This window comes from Octopus sinensis, linkage group LG6 (genome assembly GCF_006345805.1).
Source record: "Octopus sinensis linkage group LG6, ASM634580v1, whole genome shotgun sequence".
Taxonomy (NCBI): domain Eukaryota; kingdom Metazoa; phylum Mollusca; class Cephalopoda; order Octopoda; family Octopodidae; genus Octopus; species Octopus sinensis.
Genome location: NC_043002.1, coordinates 111,411,502 through 111,431,820, shown reverse-complemented (window position 1 = coordinate 111,431,820; position 20,319 = coordinate 111,411,502). Strand labels below are relative to the sequence as shown.

General features: G+C 40.2%; 1 protein-coding gene across 2 annotated transcripts; it reads right to left on the bottom strand.

The window, feature by feature from the left end:
- Positions 1 to 1,318: 1,318 nt before the first annotated feature.
- Positions 1,319 to 10,780, bottom strand: LOC115213057 (39S ribosomal protein L2, mitochondrial). 2 transcript variants are annotated; one of them, XM_029781966.2, is made up of 5 exons: positions 10,628 to 10,780; positions 6,950 to 7,048; positions 6,270 to 6,394; positions 4,162 to 4,410; positions 1,319 to 1,758 (listed from the first exon to the last, which is right to left on the bottom strand). In XM_029781966.2, exons 2-5 carry the CDS (start codon positions 7,039 to 7,041, stop codon positions 1,346 to 1,348), a joined length of 879 nt encoding a protein of 292 aa, XP_029637826.1. In that variant the 5' UTR covers positions 7,042 to 7,048; positions 10,628 to 10,780; the 3' UTR covers positions 1,319 to 1,345. The 2 variants fall into 2 exon arrangements, with proteins under 2 accessions (XP_029637826.1, XP_036360160.1); XM_036504267.1 differs by lacking the exon at positions 10,628 to 10,780 and having other exon boundaries at positions 6,946 to 7,054.
- Positions 10,781 to 20,319: the final 9,539 nt, after the last annotated feature.

Genomic DNA, 20,319 nt, shown 5'->3' with positions numbered 1-20,319 from the left:
TCTCGTAAATTTTCTTTTATACTAAACATGTAAATTAAATACAATATAAAGTTATTGTAACAAATTTATTATAACCCTCGTGCAACTGGTTGGGGACACTAGTTTCATCATCATCGACCAGTGTCTTAACCCTTTAGTATTTAAACCGGCCATATCCGGCCAAAATAGTTAATCTGTTTTATGTTCAAACTGACCAGATCCAGGCTCTCACACCTACCCTACAATGTTATTCTACATTAAGTAATTACACCATCAAGATCTTGAAGATATGAGATAATGCATGATTAATTCAAATCAATGGGAATCAATAGGCATTATGTTTGATTGAATAATCTGAACACTAAAGGGTTAAATCTGGGTTTTGTCCCTGTTAATGAGAGTGGCCAGATCTACCTCATTGCCATAGCAACAGCCCTCACAGCATCTCGCCCGGTAATGGGCGTCCTTTTTCAAACTAACCCTCCCAATCGCCTCCGCCTTTTCCTTGGTCTACCTTGCTTTTGCGCTCCATTTACCTCAAATGCAATCACCCTCCTCAGAACATGCTCTTCATCTCTCCTCAACACATGTCCATACCACCTCACTTCATTTGCCCTTGCCAACCATTCCACCAGCCCCAGTATTCCCATCAAATCTTCAGTCCTGCTCTTATTTAAAACAGCTTCACCCCATAGATTGCTCTCTCAGTCCTTCTCAAAATTATCATCTCTTTCCCTCAGACCCTATGTCTCACTCTCCCATACAGCATTGCAGCTCTCACACAACCCTTAAAGACCCTCCCTTTCATCTTTAATGAATGGACTGTACTGTCATTAAATTGTATGGCTTGTGTAACAGTCTGGACATAGTGTCCAAGGTGCCATGTAGAGGGACTGAACTTGAAACCATATGGTTTTGAAATAAACTTCTTTACAAACAGTCATGTCTATGCCATTGCCAAAATATTAACACTCAGAGTGATATTACTTTAATCAGAAATAGAATCTTGAAACTTAACCCTTTTGTTACCAACCCGGCTGAAACCGGCTCTGGCTCTGTTGTACAAATGTCTTGTTTTCTTAAGGTTTCAATTAAAATCTTGCACCAAACCTTAGTCACAATTTATGTTCCTAATACAAGCTGAATGATAACTAAGTTATTTTACTAAATTCTTTGTTATATTTAAAGTAATTGAAAGAAACACAGAACACCTCAAAATAAATACGGTAACGAAAGGGTTAAAGGCAATGTTGTATTCTGAGCAAAGTTTATATAAATTATCAATTAACGATGAAAAATCTATAATCGTAAATAAATGTAAGAACATAACTACATTCAATATCCATTAAAAAAATTTATTGCTGTTTTAAAAAGAAAACTTGTGTATAGCTGGTTTCGCTGGTTTAGACTTTGAGTAGGTTTTTAAAGGAGGAATTGGTCTAATTTTCCGACCATTATAACCGGTCTTACGATGCCAAAGTCCACTCTGTGGTCGAATTCCCAGCCACCGTGATCTTTGTGCTGAACCTATGTGCTGCTTGTTGTGTTCAACATTAGAAACTCGTCCAACTGTGGCCATGCAATGTTTAGATACACTGATTTCTCGTTTAGATGGAAGTCGCACAACACACTGATTTCCAACTTTACGAACCAGTTGAGCACAAGTTCCTGCAGCTCGTGCCATTTTACCATAGTTATCAGCGTAAATTTCGACGTTGTGGACCAAAGTGCCAATGGGTAGAGCCCCAAGAGGATAGGAATCACCTTCGTTTGCCTTCACTGAAACAGAAGAAAATATGAAACAATTTGTGATTCAACGGAGATATATTGATCTACGTGATCTTATATGTGTATTTATATCCTAATATATACCTATATATATAATTTTATTTTATGTATACGTTTGTTACACATATTCCGTCACCTATCTCTCTCTCCTTTTCTTTCCTTACGCAAAGTATCCTTTCTCTCCCTATTCGTTACTTTGATAGCATCCTTAAACTATGCATTCCTCTTCTCCCTCTCCCCTTACTGCCCTCTTTCTTTCGCTAGCTGTTACATTTAGGGTTCTTCTTTTCTTTTTCTTTCCCCCCTCCCTATGTTTAAGATATACTTCCTATCTCTCTTGTCTGTTACAACTGACTTCTATATATATATATATGTGTGACCTCGTGAGTACTGCCAGCGATTTTTTTTTTTTTCCTCTGTCTCCCCTTCTCAAGATCTTTCCTTCTCCTATGTTTCCGACGAAGAGCTCTGCTCGAAACGTTAAACCCTCCTTCTTCCCTTCTTTCCTGAGCGTCCAATAATACTTTATTTGTTCCACGTCCTCGCGTTGCTGTGTTTTTTTTGTGCTTTCTTGTTTGGATTAACTTTATATATATATATATATATACACACCACGAGATTTTTGTGTGCGCTTATATGGTTGTGTGCATATATGTGTATATGTGCATATATATCTGTCTTACATATTTATGCCTGTATATGTAACTATGTGCATGCAGCTATGTATTTTGAAGTATATTATAGCTGGTCTAGTATGAGTATATACTGTTGTAAAATATTTATGTAATACAGCAGGAAAATTTTAATTTTAATGTATTAATTGACTTATATTTCGTATATAATTATTCACAATATGTATTTTGAATCTACTTTTCGATTTTACAATAGGATGAATTTATATTGAATTCATTTATTTTGTTCATTGCATGCTTAAGACCTTTAACTGAAAGGACCATTGAAAGAAATCCATTTTTAAAGGTGTTTCCTTTAACTAGTTTTGATTATATCATTATTTTTGTTCCATTTTAACAAAACTGTCCGACAAACAGGAACGTGAAACTCTGAGTAACAGCTTTTGTTATATTTCTGCTGCTTTTAAATAAAGTGTATATATATATATATATATATATATATATATAAGCAGTGACTAATCAGTTACTGATGTTGCAAAAATCTGGTAGGATTGGTAAAAATTAGTTATTAGTGATAGGAGTATTAGTATTGAATAGCAATCTTTATATCTCACTTAATGTGGATATATATATATATACAAAGAGAGTGATGTCAGAGCTTCAATCATAGATCTGTTTCATCAACATTGAATTGGAGTTAATGAGCTGCATAACCTCAATTCCAATGCCATTCCTTGCTTTTGGCCTGGACTATGTCCTCGTTTGACATGAAACAAACTCAATGCTATATTACCACTTATGAACCTCAACTTACTGCCTTCTCGTAGAAAACAAAATTCAATAAAAGGATAACTTCACACACACATAAAAGAGCAGTTTTGTGTCCACTTCTGGACTTTATGCATACAACTACCGGTTAAAGATGAGGGTCACTTGCTTTGCGAGAAGCAGCAGCTGAACCTCCCTCAAATCATGCTCTAGTCTTCAAAAGAAAAAAGAAAAGAAAAGGCAGGACACATCAGAAAGTGTAGTCCTAGATATGCGAAAGAGGAAATGGTTACAAAAGAAATGCCTTTGTTGGATGAGAGCTGGTCTACAACAAAGACTGTTAACTATTTAAACAATGAACTTTGTTAATGCTGAATATTTTCCCTCATATGAAACCATTCAACAGCTATGATGGTAAGAGCATGGAGGCGCAATGACCCAGTGGTTAGGGCAGCGGACTCGCGGTCATAGGATTGCGGTTTCGATTCCCAGACCGGGCGTTGTGAGTGTTTATTGAGCGAAAACACCTAAAAGCTCCGCGAGGCTCCGGCAGGGGATGGTGGTGATCCCTGCTGTACTCTTTCACCACAACTTTCTCTCACTCTTACTTCCTGTTTCTGTTGTACCTGTATTTCAAGGGGCCGGCCTTGTCACTCTCTGTGTCACGCTGAATATCCCCGAGAACTACGTTAAGGGTACACGTGTCTGTGGAGTGCTCAGCCACTTACACGTTAATTTCACGAGCAGGCTGTTCCGTTGATTCGGATCAACCGGGACCCTCATCGTCGTAACCGATGGAGTGCTTCCATCCATGATGGTAAGGTATGCATGATAGATCACACGGCTAAGAGTTAAAAACCTTACGACAGCAATTGACTTGTACTTCCTGACAAGACACAACCCATATCAACATGAAAAAATGGACAATAGTAACACAAAAAATTATTATCAGGTAATAATAATAAAAAAGAAATAACTTAATAAGCAGCCTTACCTGCCATGCGAGGGATATGCCTCGATGTTTTAATCAGATCTCCTGCTTTCATGTTCTGACTGGCTAAGATGTAGCGCCTACTTACACCGGTGGCTACCACTGCTATGTCAGCAGTGCGACACGGATCATAGCGTACACACTTGACTACTTCCACAAGAGGTGGACCTTCCCTTGGTCCGTCTTTTTTGAAGTCAACCATCCTGTAGTTCTGTTTGTGTCCGCCACCAATACCATGAGTCTGAATGCGACCTAAAATTAGATATTCATGCAGGTGTGCATCAATAATAATAACGGTTTCATATTTTGGCACAAGGCCAGCAACTTTGGAGCAGGGAATAAGTCTAATTGCATTGACCCCAGTACTCAACTGGTACTTAATTTATCGACCCCCGAAAGGATGAAAGGTAAGTTGACCTCAGTGGAATTTGAACTTAAAACAAAGACAGACAAAATGCTGCTAAGCATCTTGCCCAGTGCCCTAACAATTCTGCCAACTTACCACAATCATCATCATCATCGTTTAACGTCCGTTCTTCATGCTAGCATGGGTTGGACGGTTCGACCGAGGATCTGGGAAGCCAGAAGGCTGCACCAGGCTCCGGTCTTATCTGGCTATGTTTCTACAGCTGGATGCCCTTCCTAACGCCAACCACTCCGTGAGTGTAGTGGGTGCTTTTTACGTGCCACCTGCACTGGTGCCAGGCGAGGCTGGCATCGGCCACGGTCGGATTGGTGCCTTTTACGTGCCACCTGCACGGAAGCCAGTCGAGGCGGCACTGGCTTCGGCCATGATTCGGATGGTGCTTTTTACGTGCCACCGACAATATCTAATTCACCGACAATAATAATAATAATAATAATAATAGCAACAACAATTGTTTCTAATTTAGATACAAGGCCAGCAATCTGGAAGGAAGACGTTAGTTAATTAAATCAGCTTCGGCAATTTATCAACTCTGAAGGGTTGAAAGACAAAATTGACTTTGGCAGGATTTGAACTCAGAACATAAAACACCAATATAAATACTGCAAAGCATTTTTCCTCCACTGTTCTAATGATTCTGACAATCATCATCATCATTTAACGTCTGTTCTCCATGCTAGCATGGGTTGGACAGTTCGACCGGGGATCTGGGAAGCCAGAAGGCTGCACCAGGCTCCGGTCTTATCTGGCAATGTTTCTACAGCTGGATGCCCTTCCTAACGCCAACCACTCCGTGAGTGTAGTGGGTGCTTTTTACGTGCCACCTGAACTGGTGCCAGGCGAGGCTGGCCACGGTCAGATTGGTGCATTTCACGTGCCACCATTTTCCACAATAATAATAACAACAAAATTGGTCCTGATATGATGAAACAAAGGCAATTCAAGTGAGATTTGAACATAGAATGTGGAGGAATAAAATGAATATGACCTGTTGAATGAACAATATTAATATATGAGAAGGGTTGGACTAAAATGAACTATGAAAGCAAAGAGAGTGATTAACATATGCATGAGAAGCAACACTGGTGTGAGCATATAATTCAAATGGAGATGTGTTCTGAGTGAAATATGCTTGTGAGATAATGATGGAGAATACTCTTGATACAGGTAGACTTAAGAAATGACATATAATAATAATGAAATTATTGTATACAGTGCTCAGGTGCACCACAACTTGTCAGAGTATATGCAGTAATGTACAAATGTCTGGAAAGCAAACAATGCATGAGTCAGATACATGCTTGTGTGTGTATGGAGGGGAGGAAATCAGGTGTAGTGTTGGCGAGTCTCAGAAAGCATAGAAGTTTTGAGAAAATCAGGTGTAGTGTTGGCGAGTCTCAGAAAGCATGGAAGTTTTGAAGGATGCAGTGCTCCGACAACTAACAACTGATGCCGGCAGTTTGTTCCATGCTTCAGCAACTCTCAGCATGAAAAAATGTTTCCTGAAGTCATGGGAGCTGTGCTGTTTTCTGACTTTGTAAACATGTCCACGGGTGGAGTTTGAAGTTTGAGTTTGAATATGATCATGATGTATGGAGACAAAGTAAACTACAGATCTGTGCAACCCATGGTCAGCAAGAAAAAAACAAAACAAACGAGAGAAATGATGACCAGAAATAGTTACCATCATGTCCTCTACCACCAGACTTTTGGAGTGGAAGTGGTTTCATGGTATATTTGGTGACGTCAATGCCAGCATTAATGAATTTCTGGACACCAAAAGCCGTCTGGTTGCTATGGAAGTCATTTCTACAAAGACAAAAATGAAAAAAAAAAAAAAAAAAAAAAAGTTAAAACCAAAATTTCAGTTTAACGACCTTGGTTCAATATGTTGGACGGCTAAATCGCATATATTTCCCTATACAGCAATGTAAAAGATAATTAGTGTGGTTGCTTTTCTCATTAATATTATTGGTTAAACTAAGGTGACAAGCTGGCAGAATTTCTTATAAAGAAATAATCTTCTTCAGGGGTTTAATGTATGGAAGCCATTGAAATAAAGAACTTTACATGAAAACAAACAATGACTGACAGTGATTGATGTAGAATAATGCCTCAAGCAGTCTCATCAAATCTTTGTGCACAATGAAAGAGCAGACACATAAAACGATGATGATGATGAAACAAGTAAAAGAGTAAAAAAAAGAGAGAGTAAAAGAGGACAACTAGATTATCAGTACAGTATATATGGTTAACTAAATGAAATCAAGCGGGAAAAAAACTGACATTTAAAGCCTAAGTCAATTTTGTATAAATTGAATGAGATTTGCAAGTTTAAATGAAATCAAGTTTTGTGCAACTCACTTTTGAAAGAGGAAACACTGAGCAGATTTGGCAAGATTCAACAATGGTCTTTCAAAATGTAAGGACCGGCGAAGCAGCACTGAAACAACCATTTTCAAACTGAAAACAGAAAATAAAACAAAATCAAAAGAGTATTACAAAAACTGGTTTAAAAACAGTAAATTTCTAGGTTTAGTTAGATATCAAAGAATAAAAAGAAAAGAAATGCACAAAAAGCACCATCCGAACGTAGCCAATGCCAGCGCTGCCTCGACTGGCTTCTGTGCCAGTGGCACATAAAAAGCACCATCCGAACGTAGCCAATGCCAGCGCTGCCTCGACTGGCTTCTGTGCCAGTGGCACATAAAAAGCACCATCCGAACGTGGCCGATGCCAGCGCTGCCTCGACTGGCTTCTGTGCCAGTGGCACATAAAAAGCACCATCCGAACGTGGCCGATGCCAGCGCTGCCTCGACTGGCTTCTGTGCCGGTGGCACGTTAAAAGCACCAACCGATCGTGGCCGATGCCAGGCCAGCCTCCCCTGGCACCTGTGCAGGTGGCACATAAAAAGCACCCACTACACTCTTGGAGTGGTTGGCGTTAGGAAGGGCATCCAGCCGTAGAAACATTGCCAGATAAGACTGGAGCCTGGTGCAGCCTTCTGGCTTCCCAGATCCCCGGTCAAACCGTCCAACCCGTGCTAGCATGGAAAGCGGACGTTAAACGATAATGATGATGATAACTGTTTGGTTGATCATACACAGGACAACTAGATTATCAGTACATCTTTGTAAAACCATCTGACCCAGGTAATATTCATCAGGCTGCTAGCGAACCAGTTTGCAGTTCATATCCCAACGTGGTGCACTGTAAATAACACCCTTCGTTAGCTTCACTCACTTAACTATAATCAGGCTTTTCCTTAGTTCTTGGCCAGTCTTGATTAAATCTTTCGTATGATCACAGACATTCTAGTTATGACCACATCAACATATTTTCAAGCGGTCTGCATCAGACTACATTTTCTAATGTGCCTTTTTTAAAGGAAATAGGATCTTGCTGTTTCCTAGCAGGTTGAGAATCTATTAGAGAGGATTTACACTGGTTCATTATAATCAAGATAGTGTTGTTGTTTATCCCAGGTGAACCCTGATTGAGCAAACCTATGACCAAAGGTATTCTTAACATGACTATCCTGTCTTTTAAGTGGTAATTAGGATTAGATTGCCAAGATGGCTTTTCACTTCCCAAGATGGAGGCTCTCTCAATTGGCTTGCTCTAATGAAGTTGTAAAAGATTGGTACAGCCCTCAGCTGTAGGGAGATAAAGCCAATGGCATAGTTAAAGTTGTACTAAACAGCACATGCTAGGGGGACAATCACAGACACACAAACACACACACATATATACGACAGGCTTCTTTTCAGTTTCCGTCTACCAAATCCACTCACAAGGCATTGGTCGGCCCGGGGCTATAGCACAAGACATTTGCCCAAGATGCCACACAGTGGGACTGAACCTGGGACCATGTGGTTGATAAACAAGCTACTTACCACACAGCCACTCCTGCGCCTGTAATTCTGTTGAAGAATTACAGACCTTCTGTTCGTTTTTACATTCGGTATACATTATGTCGTTTGTTTATACATTTTTTCAATTATCGAGACACTTGCCCAAGATGCCACGCAGTGGGACTGAACCCGGAACCACATGGTTGGTTAGCAAGCTACTTACCACACAGCCACTCCTGCGCCTACATTCAGTTCCACATAATTAATCAAAAGATGAGTTTATCGATAACCTTACCTTCCTGCCTTGGTAGTGTGAGTCTATAAAGTTTAAGTTTTAAACCTATGATTAAAAGTCTTGTCAGCATTTGGGTAGTCAATCTGTCCAGTTTCAAGTATCTTTCCAAATCTGGTAGCCTTCCCAATTTGTACTCGTCTTTCCATTAATTTTGTTCTCTATATATTATTCAACTTCTTCAAGATTTGGAAATTAGTTTCTTTGATTGTTATGAATCAGCTGTAATCTCTAGAAACTAATTCTCTCTCTCTCTGATCATCAAATGCGCATGCCCTTTATGTCAAGGAAAATCACCGAAATCATAACACAATTTGCATAACACTGAGGTGCCATGCAATGAGATTGAACATGAAAACACGTGGTTGCAAAACGAGCTTCTTAACCAATCAGGCCACAAAACTTTTCACTCCGCTATTAACATTTACGGCACAGTGCCACATTGGCACTAACGGCGTAAATTAACGAAGGTATAAACCCGACGTAAATACACGAAGTTGACAACTTTCACTTCTGACAGCTAAAAGCATGACAGTGCCACATTTACAAAGGGTCTCATTTAGATTTGCTATTATTTTGTGTGAAGCTGTATTAAGGTATACGATGCTAACATTCTTTGGATCATTCCTGTCTCAATACGTTGTTGTATAGCCCTAGGTTAGCACTGGTTGCACAGATCTATGATTAAAATCTTACAAGTCATGACTATACTTTTATTTTTCGGTTAGTATCCAAATGTGGCGATCTTTCGTCTCTAGTAGACCTTTCCGTCGATTTCCGTAATTTTTTTTTTTTACATATGGGCTTGCGGGAACTTTTGAAGTAATATACATACATATATATACACATACACCGAGTAAAACATTTCAGTTATCTCTTTCTTTCACACATTACTCTCTCTGTCTCTTCACTTACACAACATACTGTCTGTCTCCCACACCCCATCAAACACACACACACACACATGTACATCAATGCTTCACATGCACGGTAACTTCAAAAGAACTTCCCTCGTCATACAATCGCTTTCTCTTAGTCTCTTTCGCTCTCATTACTTCAAAAGTTCCCGCAAGCCCATATGTAGAAAAAAAATTTTTTTTACGGAAATCGACGGAAAGGTCTACTAGAGACGAAAGATTGCCCCAAATGTACTAAGTCAAGTTGTTAAATAAGGCAGACGGGCTTAATACCATCAAGATGCACTCAACTTACACTCCAAAACACCCTTCTTCTTGTTGTTTAGCCCCAAATCAGTTTCATAAGACTCATGGCAAAAGACGTTCCAGCCATGACCTTGTTTTTGTTTCGTTTTTCAAGAAATGCGAATTTGAAACTACACTATCTTACGTTTCCTACTTTAAGATAGGGTGTTTGCTTGAGGAAGATTTGATTGTTGTTTCTAGCAGGTTAAACGACCAGATAGAAGTTCCCTTAATTCATTTAAAAAGAGGGTGTGCCCCAAAAAGCAGAATAAATTTGTATAATGACACATAAAAGTTTTAGAAATATTTATAGATGAATCAATGAACTATATGTTTGGTTAACATTAACCATATATGTTCTATTATTGAATTAAAAACATACAGAATGTGCCATCATTTAAAATGGTAAATAAATATATTTCTTTACTACCCACAAGGGGCTAAACATAGAGGGGACAAACAAGGACAGACATAGGTATTAAGTCGATTACATCGACCCCAGTGCGTAACTGGTACTTATTTAATCGACCCCGAAAGGATGAAAGGCAAAGTTGACCTCGGCGGAATTTGAACTCGGAACGTAACGACAGACGAAATACGGCTACGAATTTTCGCCCGGCGTGCTAACGATTCTACCAGCTCGCCGCCTTAAATTGGTAAATAAAATGGTAAATAAATAAATAGAAAGTTTACCTGCAAGATTACATCTGCCCTCAAAGACAAGTTAAAGTCACTTGTACTAACGGTGTAAATAATAAACTGTATGCCATTATAGAATTTCCGGATTGAATGCTATTCTTGCGATATATTACCTCCCTTGACGTTAAAATCCTGCCGAGGTTGACTTTGCCTTTCATCTTTAGGCGGTTCACAAACCAAATACCAGCCAAGTACTGAAAGCAATGAAATTTACTATTCTTTTCCCGCAAACGTTTGTGACTATATGCCTATGTTAGGAACTATTATCATTTACTTTATCAAGCTTGTTTCTTCATAGTCGTTTTATATAAACTAGCAGTATCGCCCGGCGTTGCTCGGGTTTGTAAGGGAAATAACTATATAAGCATTTTTAGAGAGTTATAGCCAAAAAATAGCAATAAAATGCATTAAAATGGAAAAAAAAATGATGGTAAACTTTTTTTAAATCGTTGACTCATCGTAGACATTTTTAGAGAGTTACTTCCCTTATATAATTGCGAAAAAATGCATTAAAATGGAAAAAAATGATGGTAATTTTTTTTTTAAATCGTAGACTCATCGTAGACGCGCGCTAATACCCAGATGGGCTCGATATGAATCACGACTATAAGACTATAAGTTTTGGTTAAACTGCACCGTAAAATGTGGGAGTAGTTAGGAATCTAAATCGTAGGAGACAGACACACAACCTCTCTTTTATATATAAAGATTTCCACACCATTTTTCCAGTTTGTCCTTGTAATGGCCTTTCATTCAGCGCCCTTGGGGCACATAAAAATGATTATTATTATTATTATTATTATTATGACAGCGAACTGGCTTAATTGTCAGAGCATTGGCAAAATTCTTTGCAGTGTTTTCTCTGCGTTCAAATTCTAAGGTTCTCTCTGTTCTCATCCTTCGGGAGTTGATAAAAGAAGTTACCATTCAAGGTTAATATATATTTCTTTACTACCCACAAGGGGCTAAATACAGAGTGGACAAACAAGGACAGACAAAGGGATTAAGTCGACTACATCGACCCCAGTGCGTAACTGGTACTTAATTTATCGACCCCGAAAGGATGAAAGGCAAAGTCGACCTCGGCGGAATTTGAACTCGGAACGTAACGACAGACGAATTTCGCCCGGCGTGCTAACGTTTCTACCAGCTCGCCGCCTTGACTTAGCCACTCCCTCTCAAAATTGCTGGCCTTGTGCCAAAATTAGGAAGAATTATTTGTATTGTTATGGCCATAGTGGAGGCAGCAAGCTGGCACACCTGGCAAAATGTTTTGCAGCGTTTTGTCCATCCTTGCATTTTAACCTAAAATTCCACTGAGGTCGACTTTGCTTTCATCTTTTCAAGGTCAATGAAATAATTACCTATTTCTTTACTACCCACAAGGGGCTAAACACAGAGGGGAGAAACAAGGACAGACATAGGTATTAAGTCGATTACATTGACCCCAGAGCGTAACTGGTACTTAATTTATCGACCCCGAAAGGATGAAAGGCAAAGTCGACCTCGGCGGAATTTGAACTCACAACGTAACGGCAGACGAAATACTACTAAGTATTTCGCCCGGCTCAGCGGTATTTCGTCTGCCGTTACGTTGTGAGTTCAAATTCCGCCATGGTCGACTTTGCCTTTTGGGGGAGGGCTGGTTGATTACATTGACCCTAGTTACGCACTAAGGTCAATGTAATAATAATAATAATAATAATAATAATTGTGTACAGTGCTCAGGTGCACTACAACTCATCTAAAGTGTATATATAATCAGGTGTAGTTTCGGCGGATTTCAGAAAGCATGAGGGCCTTAAAAGATGCAGTGTCATGGCAGTCAACAACTGACGCAGGCAGTTTATTCCATGCTTCAGCAACTCTGAGCGTGAAAAAATGTTTCCGAAAGTCATGAGAGCTGTATTGTTTTCTGACTTTGTAGGCATGTCCACGTGTGTTAGACACATGGAGATCAAAAAGGTGTTCAGTGTTGTTGTTGGTGAGGTGGTTGATAACTTTGTGGGTGTTTACCAAGTCCATCGCCAGACGCCGGAGCTTCAGTGAATCCATGCCCAGGGAAACAAGGCGCTCAGAATATGGTAGGTGTCTGATGGAGGGTATGCGTTTGGTTGCACGTCTCTGGACAGATTCCAGGAGGTCAATGTTCTGTGCAAGATAGGGGTTCCAAACTGATGATGCAAATTCCAAGTGTGGTCGTACCATAGCTGTATACAGTTTTAAACAGATGGCTGGAGAGCGGCTAACAAAAGACCTGCTGAGTGATGCCAAGACACCCTCGGCCTTCCTGACAATCTTAGAGATATGCTTTGTCCAACGCAAATCACTGCTGACTCAACCAGCCCCCTCCCCCAAAATTTCAGGCCTTGTGCATAGTAGAAAGAATTATTATGGCTGTGGTGAATAAACTTTCTATTTTCTTCCTCCAAAAAATATAGCTGTTCTGAGCAGGGAGTCTAAATGTACGTAATCTGGGGTCAGCTTTAAAACAAAGTCACTGGCTCAATGATGTCAGGTTGCTAAACATAGATGTGGTAACTCTGGAGCGCAAGCACTCATGCCCGTCTTTGATGACAATGAGATACTTTCATCGCTTAATCTGTTAAGATCAGGTGGTGGGATAGCAGGTTGTCTTTCTGAATCTGGATTGTAAGACGGTGGCCATGGACATGAACTGCAGCAAGGGTGATATCTTCAGAATAGGGGCCATCTATACTCACACAGGAAAAGGGCAGCCCAATTTCCCCATATATCAAGGAGCTTTTATGAAGATGTTCTGATCTCAACTATTAATGAAGGACTGGAACTGCATTTTAAATGTACAACAGGACTTATGGGTCAAGCATATAATAGGATGGGGTGCAAAAGCCTCAAAAATCTGCCCAGAAGTTTCCAGCTGGCTGACAGATACTGATTAGATTTCTCAGGTGTGCCAGTGTGGGCATGGAGCAACATCAGTCAGTTATCCAGATTGTGTGTAGAGTGTTGTTTGGCCAGTGAATAAGGATAGTGAAAGATACCCACAGTTTAATTGTCAAAGTAAATGGTCACCCCCTGGAATTATTCACATCACACACTCAGTCCAACAGGGCTTTCCCTTCTCACTTTTTCTGTACATACTGGCATTTGGACCACTACTACAGAAGATGAAACATTTGAAGGACATCCCCTCTCCCCTCTCTCTCTTTCGGAGAGGCACTGAGCAGCTATACGCACATATACACACACGGCAGTAACTCCCGCCTACCAAATTCAATCACAAAGCTCCGGTCGGCTTGGGGCTATAGTAGAAGACACCTACCCAAAGTGCCACGCAGTGGGACTGAACCCGAAACCATACAGCTAGGAAGCAAGCTCCCTAACCACACAGCCATGCCCGCGCTTTCAACAAAGATCCAGGAGGGTTATGGTAACATTGCAGAAGACATCATTATCATTGTGTCAGATGCTATTGAAATGCAAGCGGTTGGCACCATTCTAAATGAATATGGCAGTAGCAAAGGTTACGATCAACCCAGCCAAGTTGGTGGGCTTGCAACTCAGCAATTAAAGAAGCAAGCCCATGCTATCAAGCAGCATCATGGGATGCTGAACTAACAGACTGGTTAAACTGCTTGGGGTCTAGTTCAGTTCCAATCTCCAGATGGAATTGGACTAAGACAAGGTAACAAGCAGGGTAGCCAGTCTCACTTAGTAATAGGCCAGAGGAAATTGATCATGAAAAGTCAATCACAGGTGGAGAATGTCAGCCTTGTCCTCATTATTGTTTATCACCTGACCATTGTGCTTTGCCTCAGTTACTACTAAATTAGACTGGGGTGACTGTTACTCAGCTTCTTGTGGAAAGAAAAGGTTCTACTGATCAGACAGTCTATCTGCTGCCAGCCCATCTCCCTAAAGCAGGCTGCTGAACATCTAGTCACCCTTCATGAGATACATCTTCATAGAGCTGCAGTCCTCAGTGAAGCAAAAACTGAGACTGGCTACCTGGAATCTAAAATGTCGTTAAATGCCCACCACCCTCCACCACTCAGGCAATGGATTTGGTGAATGTTAACACTCAAGCAATTTACAGTGGATTAGTGGCAGGGAAATGTGACAATGTTCTCAGGGAAACTCTTGATATTGGTGTAGGCTAACTGGTGAGGCTGTTCCAGAGAAGCTTCAGATCAGAGACCATCTTAGGTAATCTCCAGAAATCTTTAACCAGACAGTGCTTACCAAGGAGTTGAATCAGTTCAAGATAAACTGTACTGGCACAGAAGTACCATTAGATTGATCTGTCCCACAAAATGTGTAGAGAGTGACAAAACAATAGGCGTAGGAGTGGCTGTGTGGTAAGTAGCTTGTTTACCAACCACATAGTTCCGGGTTCAGTCCCACTGCGTGGCATCTTGGGCAAGTGTCTTCTGCTATAGCCCCGGGCCGACCAATGCCTTGTGAGTGGATTTGGTAGACGGAAACTGAAAGAAACCTGTCGTATATATGTATATATATATATATATATATATAATATATATATATATATATATATATATAAGTAATACTAAGCAATTAAGGGTTTAGCAACGAATTGCCTCACCACACACCGAATTTAGAAATAGCAGTCAAAGAGTTATAGCTATTCTTTCTACTAAAAGGGAGATCTGTTTGTGTGTCTGTGTTTGTCTCCCTAGCATTGCTTGACAACGATGGTGGTGTGTTTACGTCCCCGTCACTTAGCGGTTCGGCAAAAGAGACCGATAGAATAAGTACTGGGCTTACAAAGAATAAGTCCCGGGGTCGATTTGCTCGACTAAAGGCGGTGCTCCAGCATGGCCGCAGTCAAATGACTGAAACAAGTAAAAAGAGTAAAAAGAAAGTAAAACTGTTTTGCATTCACTTGTTCAATGCTGATTTGTGGGGATACATGAAACAGCTGCTGTTACTCGCAGGAGAGATTTGGCTATCAACCAAGTCCATTGTGGTTATTACTGTGCCACATTCCCTTAAGTGGGCAGAGAAGACAGTTTTCTTCTGTTTAGTGGCTATAGCAAAATATATTGTGTAGTGGACAAGTTTGAAAAGTATGAGTATAGAGACTTTCCCATTTGGTAGGGGTCTCATCTACTTCTTCAAGTTTCTCTGAAAAATGGATGAGAGTGGTAAAAATGGTAAGAGTGGATGGAACTGCTCAAAATATAAACCTGTAAGCTGGAGAATGACAGTTAGAGAGAGAGAGAGAGCATTTGCCTTTGGTGTTCAAGGTAATTTTGGTTCTTTGTGGCTCCGTCATTGGCCTAAAATGGGGTGGGGTGGGGTGGGGTGGGTCCTGTTCCAGGAGGACTGCATCAGCTTTTATTTGTATACCATGTAAACTTGTATTTCATATTTTTTTCTCTCAGTCGATTTTTTTCTATGTAAGTTTATATTTCTGTAATTATCAGCCTCTTCTATAGTGACAAATATGTTATTATAATTACTACTGACAAATAAATTAATTATCATAATTACTATTTTTATTTTTATTAGTATGAAAGGGTTTTCTTTGAAAGCATCAAGCAGGTTTCTACTGCATGACCTGATACAGCTCCATGTTCCTGAGTGTTCTTCCTATTTCTATTTTGTATGGATTGGAGGAGTGTAAAGTTCCGTTTTATTGTATGTTTAACTATTGTTTCTGTTTTGTATGTTATAGCTTCCTTGTGTGTAGAGAACAGTCTTTAGGGTAGAATCAAGCATTAGCCTGGTTCGTTTGTTTAGTGTTGTGCTGCATGTATGTGTATGGGACAAACAATGTGCAGACAAAGTTATGTGTAACAAATTTTATATCATCATCTTTTATAAAGGTGCGTGTGAAATAATATAGAAGGTGTCCAAACTGTTTGTTCAATCATTAGTGAATTTAGTTAGTTGGTGTGGCTAGTGTAGTGATGCTACTGTGCAGGGTTCAGCGCGCATGCGCAGAATGGGACTACTTCCGGGTGGCCACCGGAAGTCTTCCCCATGCGCATGTGCGGGAAACGTTCCCTTACCCGCCAAACTCAAATCTTTCTCTCCGGCTCCACAGCTCATCGCGATCGGACGTACATTCAACAGGCTCTGACAACCACTCGTGCTACAACATAGCCGCCAACGACCACCAACAAACTTCAACAAACTAACAAGAAGCTGCACATCAGAGGTTGTCCTTCTCCCATCAGACACACGTACGACATCGCAATAAATAAACGAACTGCTGTCTTTTTACCTACAACCTGACTTCGTCTGTATTGTCTTATAAAATTGTATGTGACTTGATCGGATATCGACACCCTTTCAGTGAATCGATAACAGATCCTTCGTTACACTAGTAATTAAGCCAGTAGTCGCTGGGGATTAAAGGTTCATGCTGAAAGAATAGATAATGAGCACTGCTCTAGCTACATAGCATGGTAGTTGTCATGGCCAGGAGTATAAGAAAGCTAGCAGTCCTAGCTGTGTAGGCAGTTGACAAGCTGCCTGCCCAGAAGGGGAAACAGAAAAAAGAGAGACTGGATGTCCAACTAGGGTTTTTATACCTCCCTAGCAGAAGTGCCATTGAAGCACCACCTACCGACGACAGAATGAGGGAACATAACTCTGCCCTGTTTCCTTTAGCCTTTATGGCCCTTGCTACACTACTCCCCCTGCAACTGTAAGCCGAAAGAGAGGTATGTTGTAGCAAAAGGCCAACCTAGGGAACAAATCAGAGGAAGTGAAAAGATCAGGAAAAGGCATGCAAGGTAAGGAAGAAAAAGAAGAGAAAAAAAAACAGTGCAAAGAAAAAATAAAATATGCTAAAATTAACACAATAGTTCCAAAAGTTTGAAGAAATGGCATGTGCAACATAAGAAAAATGCCAAAAGCATGCAAAGAAAGTGCTTGGAAAAAGTCAGGGCAGAACATGTACAGTGTTACACAATTACTTAGGCCAGAGTACACGATGCCCAGCACGAGTAGTTGTGACATGTGGCAGTGGAGCGGGAAATGCACACTTGTGTTTGCATGAGTGCAGTGTCTGTAGATGTCAGAGATGGAAAGTGGATAGAGATATTTGGTTCTGGAGTTAGAACTTCAGAAAAAGCTTGCTTTACCCTATCAATTGAAACAGTCTGTTTAGATCCATTAATCATCATCCTCATCATCATGATCGTTTAGCGTCCGCTTTCCATGCTAGCATGGGTTGGACGGTTCAACTGGGGTCTGTGAAGCCAGAAGGCTGCACCAGGCCCAGTCTGATCTGGCAGTGTTTCTACGGCTGGATGCCCTTCCTAACGCCAACCACTCCGTGAGTGTAGTGGGTGCTTTTTACGTGCCACCTGCACAGGTACCAGACGGAGCTGGAAAACGGACACAAACGGATGGAATGTCTATGGAAAATGTTTTTGACATTTTCCCCGGGACATGATAAAGCCCCTTATTGGATTGAATAAGTGAGCCTCTCACAGAATCATCCCTGAGGAAAACACGAGTCCATTTATCAATATCCACTGGAACAGTAGCAAGCTCTGTCTGGTGTCTAGAAGACATCGGTGGAAGACCTGAAAAATAAGTCTGTTGTCTATGTACATAAGATGAAGGATCTTGAGTCAATAAGTCCACAGGTGCCAACATCTGGCCTGGTAGGGATAATGGTGAACTGTAGAGAAGTTCAGCAGAAGAGTATCCAAGATCCTCTTTCACTGATAAGCAACAACCCAAAAGAACAGCAGACAGATATTCACACCAGTGATGAGAATCTGGACAGGTACATAACAACACCTTTAATTGACAGTGGAACCATTCCACCATGCCATTTGAAGCTGGATGATAACTAGTCATCTGGATATGGCAAACTCCTAAGATGCTTAAAAGTTGTTGGAAAAGCTGGGATTCAAGTTGCCTCCTGCAATCAGTAGTAATCCGTAATCATCATCATCATTGTGCCACCCACACAGTTGCCAGACGGGGCTGGCAAATGGCCACGGACGGATGGTGCTTTCTATGTGCCACCGGCACGGGGGCCAGGCAAGGCTGGCAACGGCCACGATCAGATGGAACACCAAAACGTGAAATCAAACCTGATATGAAGGCTTGTGCTACTGATTCTGCGCTGATATCGACCAGAAGGATGGCTTCAGGCAAACACGAAAAGTGGTCAATACATGTAAGTATATAAGTGAATCAGCGACTAACTGGCCAAAGACCAACCAAGTCAATAGGGATGTGTTAAAAACGTGCATCCAGATTTTCAAAGGTGCCAAGAGGTGCACAAACATGTCTGTGTACTTTTGAGTACTGGCATTGCAGACAAGAACGCAACCATGCTGTAATATTCCATCGCATATTTGGCCAGAAAAAACGAGCTATAATAAGCTTTACCGAAGTTGCTACGCCAGGATGTGATGAGGTATGCAGGGCATATATTGAGCTAATCTCTCCAAAGCCATCTTTGCCTTTCATTCATCTGGAGTTGATAAAATGAAGTACCAATCAAGTATTGGGATAATTTAATTGTATTATCATTTTTTTAAAAAATACTATGTGGTTTTATTAATTTCTATAGTCTTGTGTGACCTACTTTTCTGGTTATAGAACCAAGCACACTGAATGAGAAAAATTTTAGAATTACCACTTTTAATGTAAAACATTTTAAATTATATGAAACTAGCAGTATCGCCCGGCGTTGCTCGGGTTTGTAAGGGAAATAACTATATAAGCATTTTTAGAGATGTAAAGTATAATAGCCATCTCAATATGGCTAACCACAAAGGGGGGGGGTACTGTAGCTTTTTACGTTCTGAGATTTTAATTTAATTCGATTCTATGTCTTTATGCAGCAGAGGCTTGCTCTGCATTTAAATTGATGTAATGATTGCATTGTTCATTTAAATGGAGTTGCATGAAATGATCGTACTGCATTACCTGTGGATATCCTTGTTGCTGATTTTGATTCTAATCACCTTATTTTGAAATCGTATGGATAATACCATACTAAATTCTGGTGCCTCAACTTATGTACCAGATTCATCTGAATCTAAATTTTTGCTGAACTCATATATGTATGTATGTATGTATGTATGTATGTATGTATGTATGTATGTATGTATGTATCTATCTATCTATCTATCTATCTATCTATCTATCTATTAAAGAAAGCAAAATATATAAAAAAATAAATAAATAAAAAATGATAAAAGCAAAAGGATAAATGGATGTATATGTGTAAAAGAATTCAGTTCTCAGTATTTTGGCTACAATGGTTAAAGGTTAAAAGTTCAATTATCTTTGATAGTGGTTTTGGTTGAGGTCGTATTTATGTGTATGATTGTATGTATATGTATTTTTATTTTGTGGGGAATTGTATATATACGCACACAAGTGCATGTGTATGTATGTGGATAGTGGGAGTGAGAAAGATGGGGCAGGTGAGATAAAATTTCTTGTCTCTTGTTCAAAAGAGAAAAATCTCTTTGCAATGGCACCCTTTCAGGTTTTGGACAAGCACAAACACACAGGGCTATAGTAGGAGACATTTAGTGTCACACACTGGTGCTAAATCCAGAAACATAGTTAAGGAACAAAGGTTGAGTCAAGGGAAGTAACTTGTCTGCACATTTATGTATGAATCTCCTGTAAAAGTTGACGATTCCCAAGAGATGATGCAATTCGCATAGAGAACTGGGAGGTGTGATGCATTGAAT